This window comes from Nymphaea colorata, chromosome 8 (genome assembly GCF_008831285.2).
Source record: "Nymphaea colorata isolate Beijing-Zhang1983 chromosome 8, ASM883128v2, whole genome shotgun sequence".
Lineage (NCBI taxonomy): Eukaryota > Viridiplantae > Streptophyta > Magnoliopsida > Nymphaeales > Nymphaeaceae > Nymphaea > Nymphaea colorata.
In genome coordinates, this window is record NC_045145.1 from 4,079,371 (window position 1) to 4,097,677 (window position 18,307).

Sequence of the window (18,307 nt, forward strand, 5' to 3'; positions counted from 1 at the left end):
AAAGAATGAACAAGACAATCATGGAGAGAGTTAGATGTCTTCTATCTGAAGCTAAGTTATCCGATTCCTTTTGGTGTGAAGCTTTACATACTGCTGCTTATGTGATTAACTTGTCTCCACATGTTCCTTTAGATGGTGATGTTCCTAACAGAGTTTGGTATGGAAAGGATGTATCCTATGAGCACTTACGTGTATTTAGATGAAGGACATTTGTGCATATACCAAAGAATGAGAGATCGAAGTTGGAATAAAAAATCGGGTGGTGCGTGTTTTCAGGTTACAGTCATGATGAATTTGGTTACAGATTGTATGATCCAGTTGAGAAGAAGCTTGTCAGAAGCAGGGATGTGGTATTTACTGAAGATCAGAATATTGAGGATATTCAGAAAGCAGTAAAGGATTCTTCTCATAGCAGCTATCAGCCAGTTGATGTGGAGCCTATTCCCTTGCAGAATGCTCCAAAAGTAGTGCCAGATGAGGCTATTGGGCAGATACATGATAGAAAAGGACAAGTAGACATGTCATATATTCCTAATTCAGATGACGAAGGTGACGATCATAATTTGGAGGGTTCTTCCTCAGATGTAGATCGACAGCGGAGATCCACGAGGGAGCGGCGTCCCGCAACTAGATATCCCACACATGACTATATTTTGTTGACTGACAGTGGTGAGCCTGAATGTTATGAAAAAGCTATGCATGATGTGCGCAAGGAAAAGTGAATGGAAGCCATGAAAGATGAGATGCAGTCACTTTACGACAACCACACCTTCGAGTTTGTGGAGTTGCCCCAAGGCAAGAGGGCATTGAGAAACAAATGAGTTTTTAGAGTGAAGCAAGATGAAAACTCTTTAAACCCAGGATACAAAGCTAGGTTGGTTGTGAAGGGGTTTAATCAGAGGAAAGGAGTTGATTTTGATGAGATATTCTCACCGGTGGTTAAGATGTCATCTATCAGAGTTGTTCTTAGTTTGGCAGCCAGTCTTGATTTGGACATCGAGCAGATGGATGTGAAGACAACTTTTCTTCATGGTGATCTTGATGAAGAAATTTACATGATGCAAGCCGAAAGTTTTCTTGTGAAAGGTAGAGAAAACCATGTTTGTAGATTAAAGAAAAGCTTGTATGGTCTGAAGTAGACACCTAGGTAGTGGTACAAGAAGTTCGAGTCATTTATGGGGGAGTATGGCTACACCAAGACTACTTCAGATCACTGCGTCTTTGTGAAGAAATTTTCAGGTGATGATTTTGTCATTTTGTTGATTTATGTTGATGACATGCTTATTGTTGGCAACAATATATCAAGAATTTCAAGCTTGAAAAAGGAGTTGAGCAAGTCTTTTGCTATGAAAAACTTGAGACCTGCTAGTCAGATTTTGGGTATGAAGATTACGCGAGATAGGAAGTCGAAGAAGTTATAGCTATCTCAGGAGAAGTACATTGAAAAGGTACTTCAAAGATTTCACATGGACAAGGCAAAACCTGTTAGCACCCCTCTTACAATGCATTTCAAGTTGAGCACCAAGCAGAGTCCAATGACAGATTCAGAAAAGGAAGATATGAAGAAGATTCCCTATGCCTCAGTCACAGGTAGTCTGATGTATGCTATGGTATGTACTAGACCTGATATTGCTCTTTCAGTTGGAGTTGTTAATCGGTTTGTCTCAAATCTAGGAAAGAAACACTGGGAAGCAGTTAAATGAATTTTGAGATATCTTCGTGGGACTAGCAATTTTTCACTTTCTTTTGGGGCAGAAAAATCTATTCTTGTTAACTATACAAATTCAGACATGGCAGGAAACATTGATGGGAGAAGATCTATATCTGGATATTTATTGACATATGCAGGTGGTGCAGTTTCTTAGCAATCCAGACTTCAAAAATGTGTAGCATTATCTACTACTGAAGCAGAGTTTATTGCAGCTACAAAGGCGAGCAAGAAGTTACTATGGATGAAAAGGTTCATGAAGGAACTTCAGTTCAGTCAAGACAAGTATGTGCTTTACTGTGATAGTCAGAGTGCTATTCACCTTGGAAAGAATTCTACTTTTCATGCAAGTTCAAAGCATATAGACGCGAGGTATCATTAGATACGTGATGTTCTAGAGTCGAAACAGCTTGTTCTTGATAATATTTATACAGATAATAATCCTGCAGATATGATGACGAAGTCTCTACCTAAAAAGAAGTATGATATATGTAGAGACTTAGTTGGGATGACTGCCTTTAAGGTAGTATATTAATTTTGTTCATTTTGCAGGTATGTTCCTTCACTTGAGGCTGGAGGGAGAGCTTGGATGAACCCGATCTGGCCCGTCACTTAAGTGACGGACGGAAGAAAAGGGAAGGGCACCCGATGGTGCCCCCCATTCTTTCTTACATCTCTCTCTCTTTCTCTTAGGGTTTTTTATTTTGGGGAAAAGAGAGGTGTGCACTGTTGTGGATGCACAGCAAAAGGAGAGAAGGAGAAGAGGAAGGGAGAGAAGGAGAAGAGGAAGGTAAGGAAGAGAAGGTTGCGAGCTCTTGGCTTGAGCAAGATTCGATTCCAAGGAAGAGGCCAGATGCATCTCCTCCCAATCCACGTTTTGGGCATTTCATCGGTAATATTTTCCTTGTTTTTCTTATATAGTTTTGATGAGATATTATTGTTTGAGGGTTGGCTTTGTGTAGCCCATCGTAGGATAACTTATATCATTGATTATAGTGGATTGAGTTTGGGTGGTAGTACCCCATGGTTTTTACCCTCATTGTTTTTGAGGGGTTTTCCACGTAAAAATCTTCTTGTGCAGTTTATGACTGTGTTTACTTTGCTTGGATTGCTTGGTCGTTGATTCCTTGCTTATTGCATGATCGGTTTGAGCTACACTTCGTTGTTGAATCATTATTAGTAGATTTGTACTTATCCGCATTTTATCCCAATAGCTTTGAGACCTGGGTGATGAGTGGGTCACCCATCAAATAGATCTACCACTTAGTCCAGATAAATATAACAGAACTAAAGACTGGACATTAATTGGTCTTCTTCCAGTTCCACCAACTATGCTATGCCCATGTCTGATTAACTTCGTGTGCCTGGTGTCTATGAAATCAGCTGGCTGGTGTCTACGAAAATGCAGGCCTGGCAACCACTCGCTGGTGTCTATGAAAATGCAGACCTGGTAACCAAAGGAGATGGAATAAATAAAAGAAAAAATTTATCATCTAATTGACCACTTTTTTGTCATAATCTCATAGATGGGTCTGAGTTACTTTTCCTTCTCTTTTCACCTGCGATTGTGAAATAAGAGCTTATCAACTCCGAAGGATAAGGTTGAAAAATTAAATTAAATGTGACAAGATTTAAACTGAAACGTGTTTTTTTTTTTTTCTTGAAGCTTGGGATCAGAACCGAGTTTGATATTGAAGAAGATGTGCTACCCGAGACTATCACTCCCTAGTGAAAATTTCCCCAAGATAAAGGGTCCAATTCTGACCACTTTCAGAATTTAATGACTCCCAAACTAACATGCGTCCGTCTCCTAGTATCCTCGACATCATATGAGAGGCATAAAATGAGGGACAGAAGGGTAACTTCAAGTTAGCGGCCACAAGTCCAACCCTCCACCTTGGTCGATGCCGTGCGCTTTCTTCCTTCACATTATTTCTGTAAATGAATTAATGTTCACACATCCTTTTATATCAGCTAGGTAGTTTGATAGCAGCTATCGTCTTTTTCCATCTTCTGAAAGGTAAGTCTCTTCACGTGAAGTTTGAAAAGAAAAGCATTGTCCTTTTGTACTAATAAGAACAAACAAGAAGGATCCTTACCACCTTATGCCCGTGACCAAAGCTCATGACCACAAGAGAGAGAGTGAGAGAGAGGTGGCTGATGCGTGGGCGTTAATCAACCAAATAACATTAACGTGCCGACTTATGAATGGATTCATGGGTTGATGCAATCGATGGGCGGGGCAGTTTTCATTTCGAGCTTCTTAATGTCAAACTGTTTATGCTGCAAAAAAACTGCAAAAAAGAAGACACCAACAGCAAGTTATGGGATATAAAAGCATCACCTAGGACTTAGAAAACAGGTTTGGTACTTTTGGGATTAGAAGAAAGGTAGAAGCTTCGACTCTCAACCACTAAGAAATTACCATTTGTAAAGTTCTGACTATTTGTGTCCAATATAGTGTTGTGATTATATACAAAGACTACTATAGATTTCAAAGATAAAGGGGCCATACTTTTTTTTGCTGAAAAAAACATGCTAAACAAAGGTAGACCCATGACAAATCCATCATGAAAACTTCAAATAATTAATGCACATAGTCGAACTGTATAAAGATAAAAAAAAAAAAAACAAGGTGATATCCAGCTCTTCAATGAGCTGCTTCCTGTTTTATTTTTCTCCCATAACCTTAAAGGGCAAAGCCATTTATGGAGAACTTTGCACAGTGGTAGGAAACCAGAATTTAATGTACGTGGGACATTCAAAAGAATAGAAGATCAGCGTATATATATATATACATATATATATATATATGTATATATATATATAGATGATTCTGCAGGCAACTAGAACTAGAAGACTGTAGCCTGAAGTGCAGATTAACGTCTTCCAGAATGGGGAGACCACATGTGCTGCTGCTCCCATTTCCTGCACAGGGCCATGTCAAGCCACTCATGGAGTTCGCCCATCGCCTGGCAGAGGAAGGCTTCATGGTCACCTTTGTCAATACCGATTTCATTCATTCTTGCATAGTGAAGTCGCTGCCAGAGAACTTCACCAGCAAGTACAGTGGGAGGATTCGCTTGGCATCCATACCGGACGGTGTGGACTCCCTGGAAGGTCGATGGAACTTCGAAGAAGTATCTTACGGCTTCCTCCATATCATGCCGAAGTTCTTAGAAGAGCTCATACTGAAGATCAATAAGGAAGAAAAGGAAAAGATAACGTTCGTGATACTTGATGGAATGATTGGTACTCTTCTGAGCGTCGCAGTGAAGCTAGAAATCAAGAGAGCAGTGTTCTGGCCAGCTTCCGCTTGGTTCTTAGCTATCTTCAGAAAGATTCCGTTGTTGCTTGCCTCTGGAGTCATAGATGAAAATGGTACACTATAAATCTGTTCGTTTTTTATCTTGTTTCAGTTTAAATCTACACCATTTGAGGTTTAATTTGGATAGTTCCGGATTCAGTTTTAAATGTTGGCGCTATTATTGGAGAACGATCAAAGTTGGAATGTCCAAATAATTTTTCTTGAAATATGGACGAAAAGACTTCCTTTTTTTTCTTTCAAATCTCGGGTTTCCGATCTATTATGTCTCTGATCTATTATGTCTCTGTCCCAGGAACCTACATTCCAATTCAATTATGAGTTAAAGACTTATTAGAGCAGTTGTATTTCTACAGAACATATCGTGGGAGTGTAGGACAACGAATTGGATTGTGCTTTTTGGGGCCAAAAAATTAAAGCTGTTTTTTGTCATAACTGCTATTCTTTCCTTGCTTCTGAATGCACTTCCAGTATGTGGAGATGTTTCTTGGCCATTTTTTTCTCTGATAGGAAATTAACCGAACCTAGTAGCCAGAAAAAAGTATTCTTGTTTCTTCACTGTAATTAGTTGGTCGGATATGTGGGTGTTGTCGAAGGCACAGAAACACACTGACTCTCGTGGGAGTTACACTTCTAAACCATAAAAAGTTGGATCCTAAAGGCAAGGGAAATTGGGGAGTCCCGAAATTGAAGTACTATACAGCACAAGCATTACTTGCAACTTGTACTTAGATATTCCATAAACTTCATTATGTATGTTTCTGCAGAGAAAATCTTATCGAACTAAAGATTTATGTGATGTAACAGATAGAACCTTTGATTTTAGGATACGTTTTGGAAAAAAAGCTGAAAAATTTCTTGAATTTCTTTTTCAAGGTGAAATCCATAGGATAACACATCTAATCATTTCTTAATTATGCACAGACAACTTGAAATTTGACTTTAGTGACCGACCATATATTTCATTTTTTCTGTGTACTTTTGACATGTTTCCTGGCTTCTAACTTTCTCAATCACAGTTTTAACGTCTTTTCATCTTCTTTTCCTTTTTCTACCAAAGCGAAGAATGTAGGAATTCCTGGCCATGATTTCTTTTTCTTATATGTACTAATCAAAGAAACGACTAAAGATTAATGTCAATCTTACTTTTTTCTCAATTGACAAGCCGCCAACACTTTTTAAGTATTATTTTCTTGGCATTCTTTGTCTCAAAGATGAAATTATTTTCTTCCTTGCACGTCTTGTGTGCCTGTTGTATTATTTAATTGTTAAGACCTTGCCCACAAGGATTCTGCTCATTTGGCAGATGCACAACATGTGAACGCCAATCTAGGGGCAAGCTCACCTACTCCAGAAGAAGACATGAGAGGTCCCATCCCACCCTCAGCCCAAAAATAGATCTCCTACAATGGTGCATCACTTAGGTTGCATTGGATTCCTCACGGATCTTAAATTCATGGAGATCTGAAATTCATCATAGCTAAAAGCTACGGTTTTATCAAACTGTAAATTCCAGCATCCACCCTTAACGTGGATTTCAAATTCATGCTATAGTGTAAAAGGCATGGATTTGAGATCCGAGATCTGTGATAATAAAAAATGATCGTATGTATTGATAAAATAATTGATATCAAAACTAGTAGGTGTACTTTTCAAAAGAATTACAACATTTTTCTCAAGAAATATATGCTTTGGACGGAATTGAACGTAGGTCTTGATTAGTTCATAATTTGTCATGGAGAAAACACAAGAATCTGATGATATATCATGTCGGTGGTGGCAGGGTTTTGGAAAAGTGATACACCGATCAAACTCTCGGAGAAAAGCCCAGCCCTGGACCCTGCTCACTTGTGCTGGATGTCCTTGAGAAATTCCGGCATGAACTCGTTACTTTTCCAGTACTTCCATAAGTGCGTGGAAACAATAAAAAACGTCGATCATATAGTCTGCAACTCATTCACCAAGCTCGAACGGCCATTCTTGGAGGTCATCAGCGGTGCTGTTCCCATCGGCCCTCTGGTCTCAGCCAACCATTCCAATCACCAGCCGTCCTCATTCTGGTGGGAAGACTGGAGCTGCCTTGACTGGCTTGATCAGTGGCCGGCTGGCTCAGTCGTCTATGTCGCACAGGGCAGCGTCACGTTTCTCAACCGGCACCAAATTGACGAGCTAGCACTCGGTCTCGAGCTCACCGGCAGGCCCTTCCTCTGGGTCTGCCGGCCCGGCGTCATGGACAAAGCAGACCCGCTGTACCCTGAAGGATTCGTGGACCGGATATCGAGGCGCGGGCTCATCGTGGGATGGGCGCCGCAGCAGGAGGTGCTAGCACATCCGTCTGTAGCCTGCTTTCTGACCCATTGTGGTTGGAACTCAACCTTGGAAGGGCTGAGCAATGGAGTGCCTATGTTGTGCTGGCCTTACATTTTCGACCAAGCTCAGAACCAGACTTACATAGTTCAGGTGTGGAAGGTGGGATTGAGCTTGACACAAGGCTGTGATAAGCTTGTTACGAAGGAAGAGATCAAGAGCAAGTTGGATGCCTTGTTAAGCGATCATGGTATCAAAGAGAGGGTCCTTGAGTTGAAGAAGCAGGGCGAGAAGAGCATGATGGAGGGCGGTGACTCTTTTACGAGATTCCATGATTTTGTTTCTGTCATAAAAGGTGAACTATGAAGCCTTGGCTGCCTTTGTGCATGGGATAACTCTTTCATTGTCTTTTCCTTTTGTTTGGTTCTTGTTTTAGCTTTCATGGAGGTCGATCTGTTGAGAAGAACATGATCAGAACCAGACCCAAGTCGGGTTCTAAGTTTTGCCATAGAAAAGGAGGTCCAATTAAAAAATTAAGTTTCATGACGTGGTTGATTAATTGTGGTACAATTTATTGTCTATGAAATTGGATATTAGAATATGCCCTACTTGTGTTCATCAACTATTTAATAAAACAAGGAAGAAAATTTTGACTTGATTACTGTTGATGTGGTACCAAAACTTTCCAAAGGAAATGTGATTTGCTTTCTGCTAATGAAGGAAGCATTCTTGGGGATCGAGGAAGACCTGACCGCTATGATTGACCCTACCAACCTCTTCCTCAACACTGTAAAAAGCACAAATTGAATGCTTTCTGCAATCCACCCACTTGTCTTTCAATTTATTTGGTTCTTGTTTTAGCTTTAATGGAGGTTGGGGTGTTGACAAGGACAAGATCGGAGCCAGACCCAAGTCGGGTTCTAAGTTGGTCATAGAAAGGAGGTCCAATTAAAAATTAAAGTTTCAATACATGGTTGATTAATTATGGTACAATTTGTTGTCCAAGAAATTCGATATTAGAATCTGTCCCTTTCGTATTCATCAACTATTTAATCAAATAAGAAAGAAAATTATTACTTTATTACTGTTAATTTGGTATCAAAACTGTGTGGGAAAAATGTAATTGACGGGGATCGGGGAAGACCTGGCCGCTCTGATTGAGGCTACCATGCTCTTCTCAACACTTTAAAAAGCAGAAATTAAATGCTTTCTACCTTCCATTAAATTTGTGCATAGGGTGTGCACTGACTAAAATGTTTACATTAAAATAACACAAAGTAACTAAAAGGGTAAAAAACAATTGTAAAAAAGTTAAATGTCTAAAATACCAATTGTTTTATAAAAAATTTCAAAATACCTTCCATCCCCTTTGGTGCATACCTTTTGCATGCACACATGGCCGGGTGTGTCAGTTATTTCTTCATATAAAAAATCTGGTTCTGCCACTGGTTTTAGTACACTTAAATAAACAGTGCATCAGGAAGGCAGTTCCTTCAACATATATAAGCTAATTAATGCACTCTTACATATCACTATAGATTATTTGGAGAACAGAAAAGCAGTTACGCAAACTCTTTGTTAGCAAGATTAGCTTTTGCAACGACAGAAGCGTGAAGGACATCATTTTTGCAAAAATCTCGGTGATGTTTTTTTCAGTTACTTTTTTTTTCGGCAAAGTTAGTAAATCTAAGAAAAATGTACATAACTTTTAAAAAGTAAAAAAATCATAGAAAACATTAAAAAAATCAAAAAATTAAAATCTTGGGAAAAATCACGAGAATTGTAATGACATTTTCATTTTTGGTAAGATTTTCCAGATCTCATGTTTTATTTTTTATTTTTATGTGTTATTTGATTTTCTCATATATATTGCAAGATCTTCTAAAATCGTGCTATCTCTGTGACATTCGTAACGGAAAATACTCTGGTTTTAGAGAACTTTCTGGCAATCTTTTGTAAATCAAAGGCAAAAAACCATACATACTTATGGAATAAACTCCTAGGGCGACCCAAACCTATGGTTAGGAAAGGAAACAAGTCTCCTATCCAGTCCCCTCTGGAAACCTGCTTGTTGGCACTTGAATAGGACAAAAACAATAAAATGAGAGAAAACAAACTTGTAACTTGAATTGTACAAAAACTATCGAAAGCAAAAAAACATAAAAACAAAATGCTTAAAAAAAGAAGAAGAAAGTTGGACGCCTGTTCTCTCGGCTACGTGGTAGAGGAAAAAATAACAAAAAATTTGACATCACTTTGGGCCAATCTAGTGTCATGCTTTTCTAATATACAAAGACTACAGTAAATTTCAAAACCGGCCATACACTTTTTTATGAAAAAATGCTAAACAAATGTAGAACCATAACAAATTTATCACGAAAAATTTCTAATAATTAATGCGGATGCACGAAGTATACGAGGATAAATCACAGCCCTTCATTGAGGTGCTTCTGTTTTATTTTTCTGCAAAGTCACTTGAATGTGGAAAATACAAGGTTTTTACTGAGAACTTTGCACAGTGGTAGGAGAAAGACTTAATCAGAATTTAATGTACATCAGGTGTATATATATATATATAAGACTGAAGTGCAGATTAGGGTCTTGGCAGAATGGGGAGACCACATGTGCTGCTCCTCCCATATCCTGCACAGGGCCATGTCAAGCCACTCATGGAGTTCGCCCATCGCCTGGCAGAGGAAGGCTTCATGGTCACCTTTGTCAATACCGATTTCCTTCACTCTCGCATAGTGATGTCGCTTCCAGAGACCTTCCCCAGCGAGTACAGTGAGAGGATACGCTTGGCATCCATACCGGACGGTCTGGACTTTCAGGATGATCGATGGAACTTCAAAGAAATGTCGAATGCCATGCTCCATGTCATGCCCAGGTTCTTAGAAGAGCTTATTCTGAAGATCAACGAGGACGAAAAGGAAAAGATAACGTTCATGATAGTCGACGGCATGATTGGTAATCTTCTGAGCGTTGCAGTGAAGCTAGAAATCAGGAGAGCGGTGTTCTGGCCGGCTTCCGCTTGGTTCTTAGCCATCTTCAAAGAGATTCCTTTGTTGCTTGCCTCTGGAACCATAGATGAAAATGGTACGTTGAATCTGTTTGCTCTTTATATTGTTTCAGTTTAAATCTACTCCTTTTGACGATTAATTCAGTTTTTAATGTAGAGCTTATATGGGAGAACGATCGAGTTGCGGTTTCGAAATGTGTAGATATGTGTAGGACAACAAATTGAATTGCCTTTGTAGGCCAGAAAGTTTAAGCTACTGCTTATCATAATTGCTTTTCTTTCCCCGCTTCTGAACCCTCTTCCAGCAAGTGGAGACGTTTCTTAGCCATCCTTTCTCTGCCAGGAAATTAAAACTCTGGTAACCCCGAAAAATCAGAAAGAAAAGCTCTCTGTTTCTTAAGATTGTAATTTTGGGGCTAGGGTACAAAATCTGTGCAGACGGATTACTTGGGCTTGTACTTAGATTTGCCGCAAACTTCTAAAGTTGTTCTGCGGAGAAAATCTTATCAAACTAAAGATTTAGGTGATAAAAGAGATAGGACCTGTGACCTTAGGATATGTTTTGGGAAAAAACATCAAATTTCTTAAATTTCTTTTTCAAGGGGAAATTCATAGGATAAGGCATATTTTCTTGATCAATCACAACTAATTTGACTCTAGTGACAGACCATGTATTCCATTTTTTTGTGTGCACGTTTGACATGTTTCCCGGCTTCTAACTTTCTCAATCACAGTTTTAACATCTTTTCATCTTCTTTTCCATTTTCTCCCAAAGCTAAGAATTATGATTTGTGTTCCTTACATGTACAGTAAAAAAAACGGCTAAAGATCAATGTCGAGGAACCCAATTGTTGAATCTTACGTTTTTTTCTCAACTGAGAAATTGCAGACAGTTTGATTAGTATTATTTTCATGCGTTCGTCTGAAGATAAATTATTCTTCAATTCATTTCATGTCCTGTATGCAGGTTGTATTGTATATGGTTTAAAAGACATATATGCTTTGGACAGAATTGAACACAGGTTTTGATTAGTTCACAATTTGTCATGGACACAAAAAGAAGAATCCAATGATACATCTGTTGGTGGTGGCAGGGTTTCCTAAAAGTGATGCACCGATCCAACTCTCGGAAGCAAGCCCAGCCCTGGATCCTGCTCACTTATGTTGGATGAACCTGAGAAATTCCGGCATGAATTCGGCACTTTTCCGGTTCTTCCACAAGTGCGTGGAAACAATAAAAGGCGTCGATCACATAGTCTGCAACTCATTCTCCAAACTCGAATGGCCATTCTTGGAGATCATCAGCGGTGTTGTTCCCATCGGCCCTCTGGTCTCAGCCAACCATTCCAAGCACCAACCGTCCTCATTCTGGCAGGAAGACTGGAGCTGCCTTGACTGGCTTGATCAGTGGCCTTCCAGCACAGTAATTTATGTCTCACTGGGCAGCATTACCATGCTCAACCAGCGCCAAATTGACGAGCTAGCACTCGGTCTCGAGCTTACCGGCAGGCCCTTCCTCTGGGTTTGCCGGCCGGGCGTCATGGAGAAAGAAGATGCGCTGTACCCGGAAGGATTCGTGGACCGGATATCGACGCACGGACTCGTTGTGGCATGGGCGCCGCAGCAGGAGGTGCTGGCACATCCATCTGTGGCCTGCTTTCTAACCCACTGTGGTTGGAATTCAACCATGGAAGGGCTGAGCAATGGAGTGCCCATGTTGTGCTGGCCTTACATTGGCGACCAATTTCAGAACCAGAGTTACATAGTTCATATTTGGAAGGTGGGACTGAGCTTGACACAGGGCTGTGATGAGCTTGTTACGAAGGAAGAAATCAAGAGCAAGTTGGAGGCTTTGTTAAGTGATCATGGCATCAAAGAGAGGGTCGTTGAGTTGAAGAAGCAGGGTGAGATGATCATGATGGAGGGCGGTGAATCGTTTAGGAGATTCCATGATTTTCTCTCTGTCATAAAAGGTGAACTATGAAGCCTTATGATTGGCTTCCTTCTGCATGGGCCAATTCTTTCCTTGTCTTTTCCTTTATTTGGTTCTTGTTTTAGCTTTCATGGAGGTCGGGCTGTTGACAAGAGGAAGATCGGAACCAGACCCAAGTCAGGTTTGGTCATAGAGAAAGAGGTCCAATTAAAAATGTAGGTTTCAAGACATGGTAGATTAATTATAGTCCAATTTCTTGTCTACGAAATTTGATAATATAATATTTCCTATTTGTGTTCCTCAACTGTTAATAAAATAAGAAATAAAATTATCACTTGATTACTGCTAATTTGGTATAAAACTGTGCGTAGGAAATGTTTTTTTTTTTCTAATGGAGGAAGAATCCATTGGAATCGAGTAAGACGTGTTAGAATTGCAACGTTCTCAAGAAGATCAATTAACATATCTTTTCGTAGCTCAACTTGGAGAGTCTTACATAGAAAGTTGAGCAACGGTCATCACTCAACATATATTTTATTTATGGGAGTGCTTCACTCTGTCCTCTCTTTCTTTAAACTCTCTTCATGTATAAAGGCATGAAAAATTGTATTGACATATATACAAAAAATAAGAAAATTGGTCTTTCTTGCTCGTGGACGTAAGCTGCAAAGCTGAACCATGTAAAACTATGTGCCACCATTTCTTTTTAATCAAAATCTCACTCTATCGTGATATCAGAGCAGTAAAAAGATCATGTGAGGCAAAAATCTTCAAGCAGTGAGTCATTATGTAGCAAGAAAGGGAAACCAAGAATGACAACGATGAAGCTACCATCAATTCAAACCAACAATGGATCGATCCACAAGATTGTTGTTCATGAACAAGGTATCCGAGTCTCAAAATTACTAATACCTTGCTTGATGGTTTCAAATATTTGCCATGCTCTAAGGCAGTCACCCAATTTCTTAGTGAAAAATCTAAGATATATTATATTGATGGTAGTATCAAGAAACCTCCCATTAATGAACCAAAATACAATGAATTGGGGCCCACCAACGACACTGTTGCATCCTGGCTGATAAATGCTATGGAGCTCAAGATCACAACCAGTTTCACTTTCTTAGAGACCGTCGAAGAAGTTTGGCAGGGTGCCAAAGATCTTTACGGTGAGCAATACAATATTGCTCATATGTATCAATTAGCACAAAAGAAGGGCAGCTTGAAAAAAGGAATGTCATCTATTAGTGAGTATCTTGGTACATTTGAAACAATCTCGGATGAAATGGACATTTATGCACCATTGACTACAAACCTTACTAAGGCCAAAAGGCAATGTGAACAAGATCGCATCTTTGAAATTCTAGCCAGACTGCCTAATGATTATGAACAACTACATAGTCAAATGCTTATGGCCCATGAACTGCCTTCTCTCGCATCAGTTTTTTCTTTGCTTATGCGTGAAGAGTCCAGGCATAAGGCTATGGGTACACTCAAGAGATACAAAATGAAGACAAAAATTCTTTTGCAACAAGCATTAATGCCTATGCTGCATCGGTGAGAGGTCCCTTAAATACAAACTTGAGGACAATAGAAAGGTCAAATGTACTCATTGCAAGAGGAATGGACACTCTCACCATTCTTGTTGGTTCCTTCATGGGGAACCTGACAAAGGGCAGAGTCCATCCTTTAGAAGCATGGGTCACAATCAAGATAAAAGGGACAACAACTCTAGTCAAGTAAATCAGGCCACCACTTCATTGAAAAACCAAATCACTCAGGACAAATTGGCAAAAATGATAAAGGATCTTCAAGTTCAAAGGACAGCTGACATCTCAATTACCTCAGTGACAAAATCTCAATTACCTCAGGCAACAAAGGCACAAGCAAAACGGGTATGGCTCTTACTATTGTTAATAACATTGAGGGTCAAGACTTGCAATGGGTAGTTGACTCGGGGGCCACAAATCACATGGCTAATAAATCTTCTCTTTTAAGTTCCTATTATCATTTGAGAGATATTGGTTTTGTAGCTGCTGCCAATAAGGCTCCTATAGCAATGAAAGAAGTAAGTAAAATAGACTTTTTTAGCTTTTACTGCTGCCAATAAGGCTCCTATAGTATGATTGTTTCATTGAGCTTTTACTGTTGTCACTTAATGCTTGGGGGGTCTCGTTGTTTATGTTTTTGCGGATCCTGCTTCGATTTCTTCTTTTCCTTGCTTTGGTTAATGCTGCTAGGGTTCATGGTGTCTGGTTTCTAGCTCTCTGAGCTTTCGCTGCCTTCTTTCGTTATTGTTTTGGTCTTGGTTTTGGGTTTTTCGATTCATGTGGTTCATTCTATTCGTTATGTTTGTATTGCTTCATAAGAAGAGGAGAGGGCGGGGTGGCGAGGGTATTTATGTTGTTACACTTTCGTACTCAGGGTCATTATTTAGAGTATAATGATTTCGAGCACATAATTATCAGGAACATTATTTGAGACAGAGGGAGATAGGTTGAGAGAGATCCCTTGTCGCGTTAGGAGGCAATCTTTTGCTGAGGGAGTGCGAGCGTTGTGGTGCGCAGGGTGACCACCCAATGAATACATTGCTCATATTTCCCTTTTTACATATTTTCAAATAAGTGCCAGATAAAAAAATTTACAAAAAAGTGCCCAAAACTGGAGTTTTGCTCGCTGCCTCACGAACCATTTAGTTCTCATCGATAACAAAAATGCTCTACTTTACCTTTCACCTTTATTTGATCAACTGTCACCAATGACCAATATTATTTCTACATATAAACTCTACAATTACTTTTGTGTATATATGTCCAGACACTTTTTTCTCCATAGCCAGCAAAATAATGTCTTCATAGCAAGCGAAATTTCATACGCTAATAAATTCACAAATTGATTACAGAAATCATATTCTAATCATTTAACTATAGGACAAGAAATATGAGCTAAAAATTGTTTTATTGTAGTGATTGTACATCAGTTCCAGCTGGGTGACTTAGCGCTTCCAAACACCGGATGACATTACAGAGAGCACAATGTACTTGTCATTGGCTACAACAATTTTCTTCAAACAATGCCTACATCATTTTATCAAAACAAAAAGAACAATGCGAGACCCTCTAAAATGACATCATCATTCCTGAGCAAACTTAACAAAAGAAGCATCCAAGCAATCCAATTTCATAGCATTCTCCAACAAACAGGAAAGTTCATCATCAAGAAAGCAATAGAAGAACGACATCAGAAATAGGTTAGAGAGCATATCCTCAGGACTACCAGACCAGTCCCTGAAGGAAAACTAACAAAGGCAAAGGGGAAAGGAAGAAATCATCATTCCAAAAGTAATCAAACAGCAATAGGTTCTAGAACAATGAAAAGAAAAAAATGAGAGAACAAAAAAGAGGAGGAAAGAACAGAGGCCGACCAAACGAACCTACCTTCCTCTAAAGATGGGGTCAATGAAGAACCAGAGCGAGAAGGAGAGAGAGAGAGGTTGAGAGAGAAAGAGAAAGAGAGGTTGAGAGAGAAAGGGAAAGAGAAGTTGAGAGAGATCCTCCGTTGCGTTATGAGGCAATCTTTCGCTGAAGGAGTGCGAGTGTTCTGGCGCACAGGGTGACCACCCAATAAACACATTGCTCATATTGCCCTTTTTGCTTATTTTCAAGTAAGTGCCTGAAAAAAACATTTTACATGAAAGTGCCCAAAACTGGAGTTTTGTGCATTGCCTCACGAACCATTTAGTTCTTGTCGATAACTAAAATGCTCTGCTTTACCTTTGACCTTTATTTGCTCAACTGTCAACAATGACCAATATTATTTCAGCATATAAACTCTACAATTACTTTTGTGTGTATATGTCCAGACACTTTTGCTGCATAACCAGCAAAAAACATATCTTCATAGCATGCAAAATTTCATACGCTAATAAATTCACAAATTGATTAAAGAAATCATATTCTAATAATTTAATTATAGAACAAGAAACTTCAACTAAAAATTGTTTTATTCTAGTGATTGTACATCAGTTCCAGCTTTTGGATAAAGGTGAATGCTTGATCATTCAAGCTTCAATGCACCGATCCACGCCACACCCATCTTTGTCCTGACTTTCTCATAGCAACTCCACTCTCCATGTGCTCCCAGCTTCGAGGCTACCATGACCATCCCCATCTTAGTCCAGCAGGAGCCCGATCATGGTGCTCCGAGCAGCTAAAGGCCAGTCGGGCAGTTCAACTTGGTGTCTGGACTGAAAGTAGGCCAAGCGAAATTGAAATTTTTTATGTGGGCACTGGACCACACCACCCACACTGTAGCTTCACTTTTGCGGCTTTGTTTGTTTAGTTCTACCCACCAGTTTAGAGAAGCTTTAACATCTTGTTGTTGGGTCCTACTAAACGGCTACCTCAAAGAAGCTGAAGTCCCCATTTCGAGGCAATATTTTTCAGGCAAGCAGAAGGAGTGGACTATGGACCGAATCCCCTTCTCCTCTTGCTCTCACCCCAAAAAATACAGGACTACATTCATGCCTATTAAAGACCCTAATGCAGGGGCACAATTATAAATTTTTCATGAGGAGGACTGAATTAAAGTTTTTATATTGTGACGAGAGTCGAAATATTATTTTAAAATTTACATGTAAATTATATATATATATATATATATTTTTTTTTTTTTTTTTTTTTTTTTTTTTTGAGGTTGGGCAAACACCTCATTAGACCCTTGCCTTAATGCATGTTGGCAGTCGCACCTACCCCACCTCAAAATTGAGGTCATGCTACTTGAACCAATTCTCTGCAGCTTTGAAGCCACCACCTATTTGGCACCATTATGTACATCCATCTACTTATTTTTCTGTTTCCCAACTTCGCGATTATGTATCTTTTCAATCATCAATATACCAGAGCGCATTGCCTGTGCTTGGTGATGTGAAGGGTAAATATAATTTGATGGAACAGTTTTTTCAGATCTCGTGGCTGTGCTTTGTAGCAATATTTGTTGTTGCTTAATCTACATAAAGTTTCTTTCATCGGTTGTCTGGATATTCCGGCAGGCAATTATTTTTTATGTCATCCATCGTCATTTTCTTTCCCTACTCTACACGCCTACTCGACTCGGGTATGCCCTAAGGCAGTATATCACTCATCCCTCTTTTCCATCGTCATCATGCACCTCGTAGAGGGTGGGTCCCGATATTGGCATGATGATGATGGAAAAAAAGGATGAGTTATATACTATCTTAGGGCATACCCGGGTAGAGTAGGCTTGTAGAGTAGGAAAAGAAAATGACGATGGATGACGTAAAAAACAAATATCACTACAAAGCACAACCTCGAGATCGAAAAAAACTGTTTCGTCAAATTATATTTCACGTTCACATCACCAAGCATAGGCGATGGGCTCTGGTAGATTCATGATTCAAAAGATGCATAATCGTGATATTGGGACACAGAAAAATAAGTAGATGTATGTACTGGTGGTGAACCTTCGAGGGGATGGGTCTTTGCATCATAGTCATTCGGAGAAAGGGAGAGAACCTTCGGTCATTTGATTGCTGTCCATTGGGACAGGACAGATAGAATGTGCTTTCCACCATCATACTACTGTCTTGTCCTCATGGGCAATGGTGTTCTTTGTCTACCATTTGATGATTTTAGAAACAAAACACTACGTTCCTCATGTCCAGCATTTGTTTCACATAAGTCGGTTCTGTCAATCCTGTTTAACACTTTTTTTTCTGTTCAGTCCGATCTATCCATTCTGTCTGATATTTGTGTCTTCCATGGTCAGTACTGTTTGTCCTATTTAGTGTCCTATCTAGTGGTTTGTTTATGTTATGTTCTGACTGTTTGTAGGAAGAGAAGTACTATGGGAATTTCCATAATGATGGAAAGGGTCTCATAGACCTGTCAATTGAACAATGGCCATCAATCTTGTTTCAATTTCATGAGAATACCTTAGGGATGTCAATATAATTGATTTGAATAGGTCCGACCAAATTGATCCAAAAAAATCGGATAT

The 18,307-nt window shown here is 39.4% G+C and overlaps 2 protein-coding genes across 2 annotated transcripts; both read left to right on the forward strand.

The window, feature by feature from the left end:
* The first annotated feature begins 4,562 nt into the window (after positions 1-4,562).
* Positions 4,563-7,886, forward strand: LOC116259164 (UDP-glycosyltransferase 83A1-like). The gene is made up of 2 exons (XM_031636835.2): positions 4,563-5,089; positions 6,817-7,886. Exons 1-2 carry the CDS (start codon positions 4,603-4,605, stop codon positions 7,704-7,706), a joined length of 1,377 nt encoding a protein of 458 aa, XP_031492695.1. The 5' UTR covers positions 4,563-4,602; the 3' UTR covers positions 7,707-7,886.
* A 2,041-nt stretch (positions 7,887-9,927) lies between these two features.
* LOC116258407 (UDP-glycosyltransferase 83A1-like) lies at positions 9,928-12,641 on the forward strand. The gene is made up of 2 exons (XM_031635543.2): positions 9,928-10,436; positions 11,454-12,641. The coding sequence occupies exons 1-2, from the start codon at positions 9,950-9,952 to the stop codon at positions 12,341-12,343; spliced, it is 1,377 nt and encodes a 458-aa protein (XP_031491403.1). The 5' UTR covers positions 9,928-9,949; the 3' UTR covers positions 12,344-12,641.
* The last annotated feature ends 5,666 nt before the right edge of the window (positions 12,642-18,307 follow it).

Bases quoted from the DNA above. Each gene is read 5' to 3' on its own strand.
- LOC116259164 (XM_031636835.2), top strand. From the start codon at position 4,603: ATGGGGAGACCACATGTGCTGCTGCTCCCATTTCCTGCACAGGGCCAT. The intron at 5,090-6,816 runs GTACACTATAAA...CGGTGGTGGCAG, and splicing joins TGGAGTCATAGATGAAAATG to GGTTTTGGAAAAGTGATACA.
- LOC116258407 (XM_031635543.2), top strand. From the start codon at position 9,950: ATGGGGAGACCACATGTGCTGCTCCTCCCATATCCTGCACAGGGCCAT. The intron at 10,437-11,453 runs GTACGTTGAATC...TGGTGGTGGCAG, and splicing joins TGGAACCATAGATGAAAATG to GGTTTCCTAAAAGTGATGCA.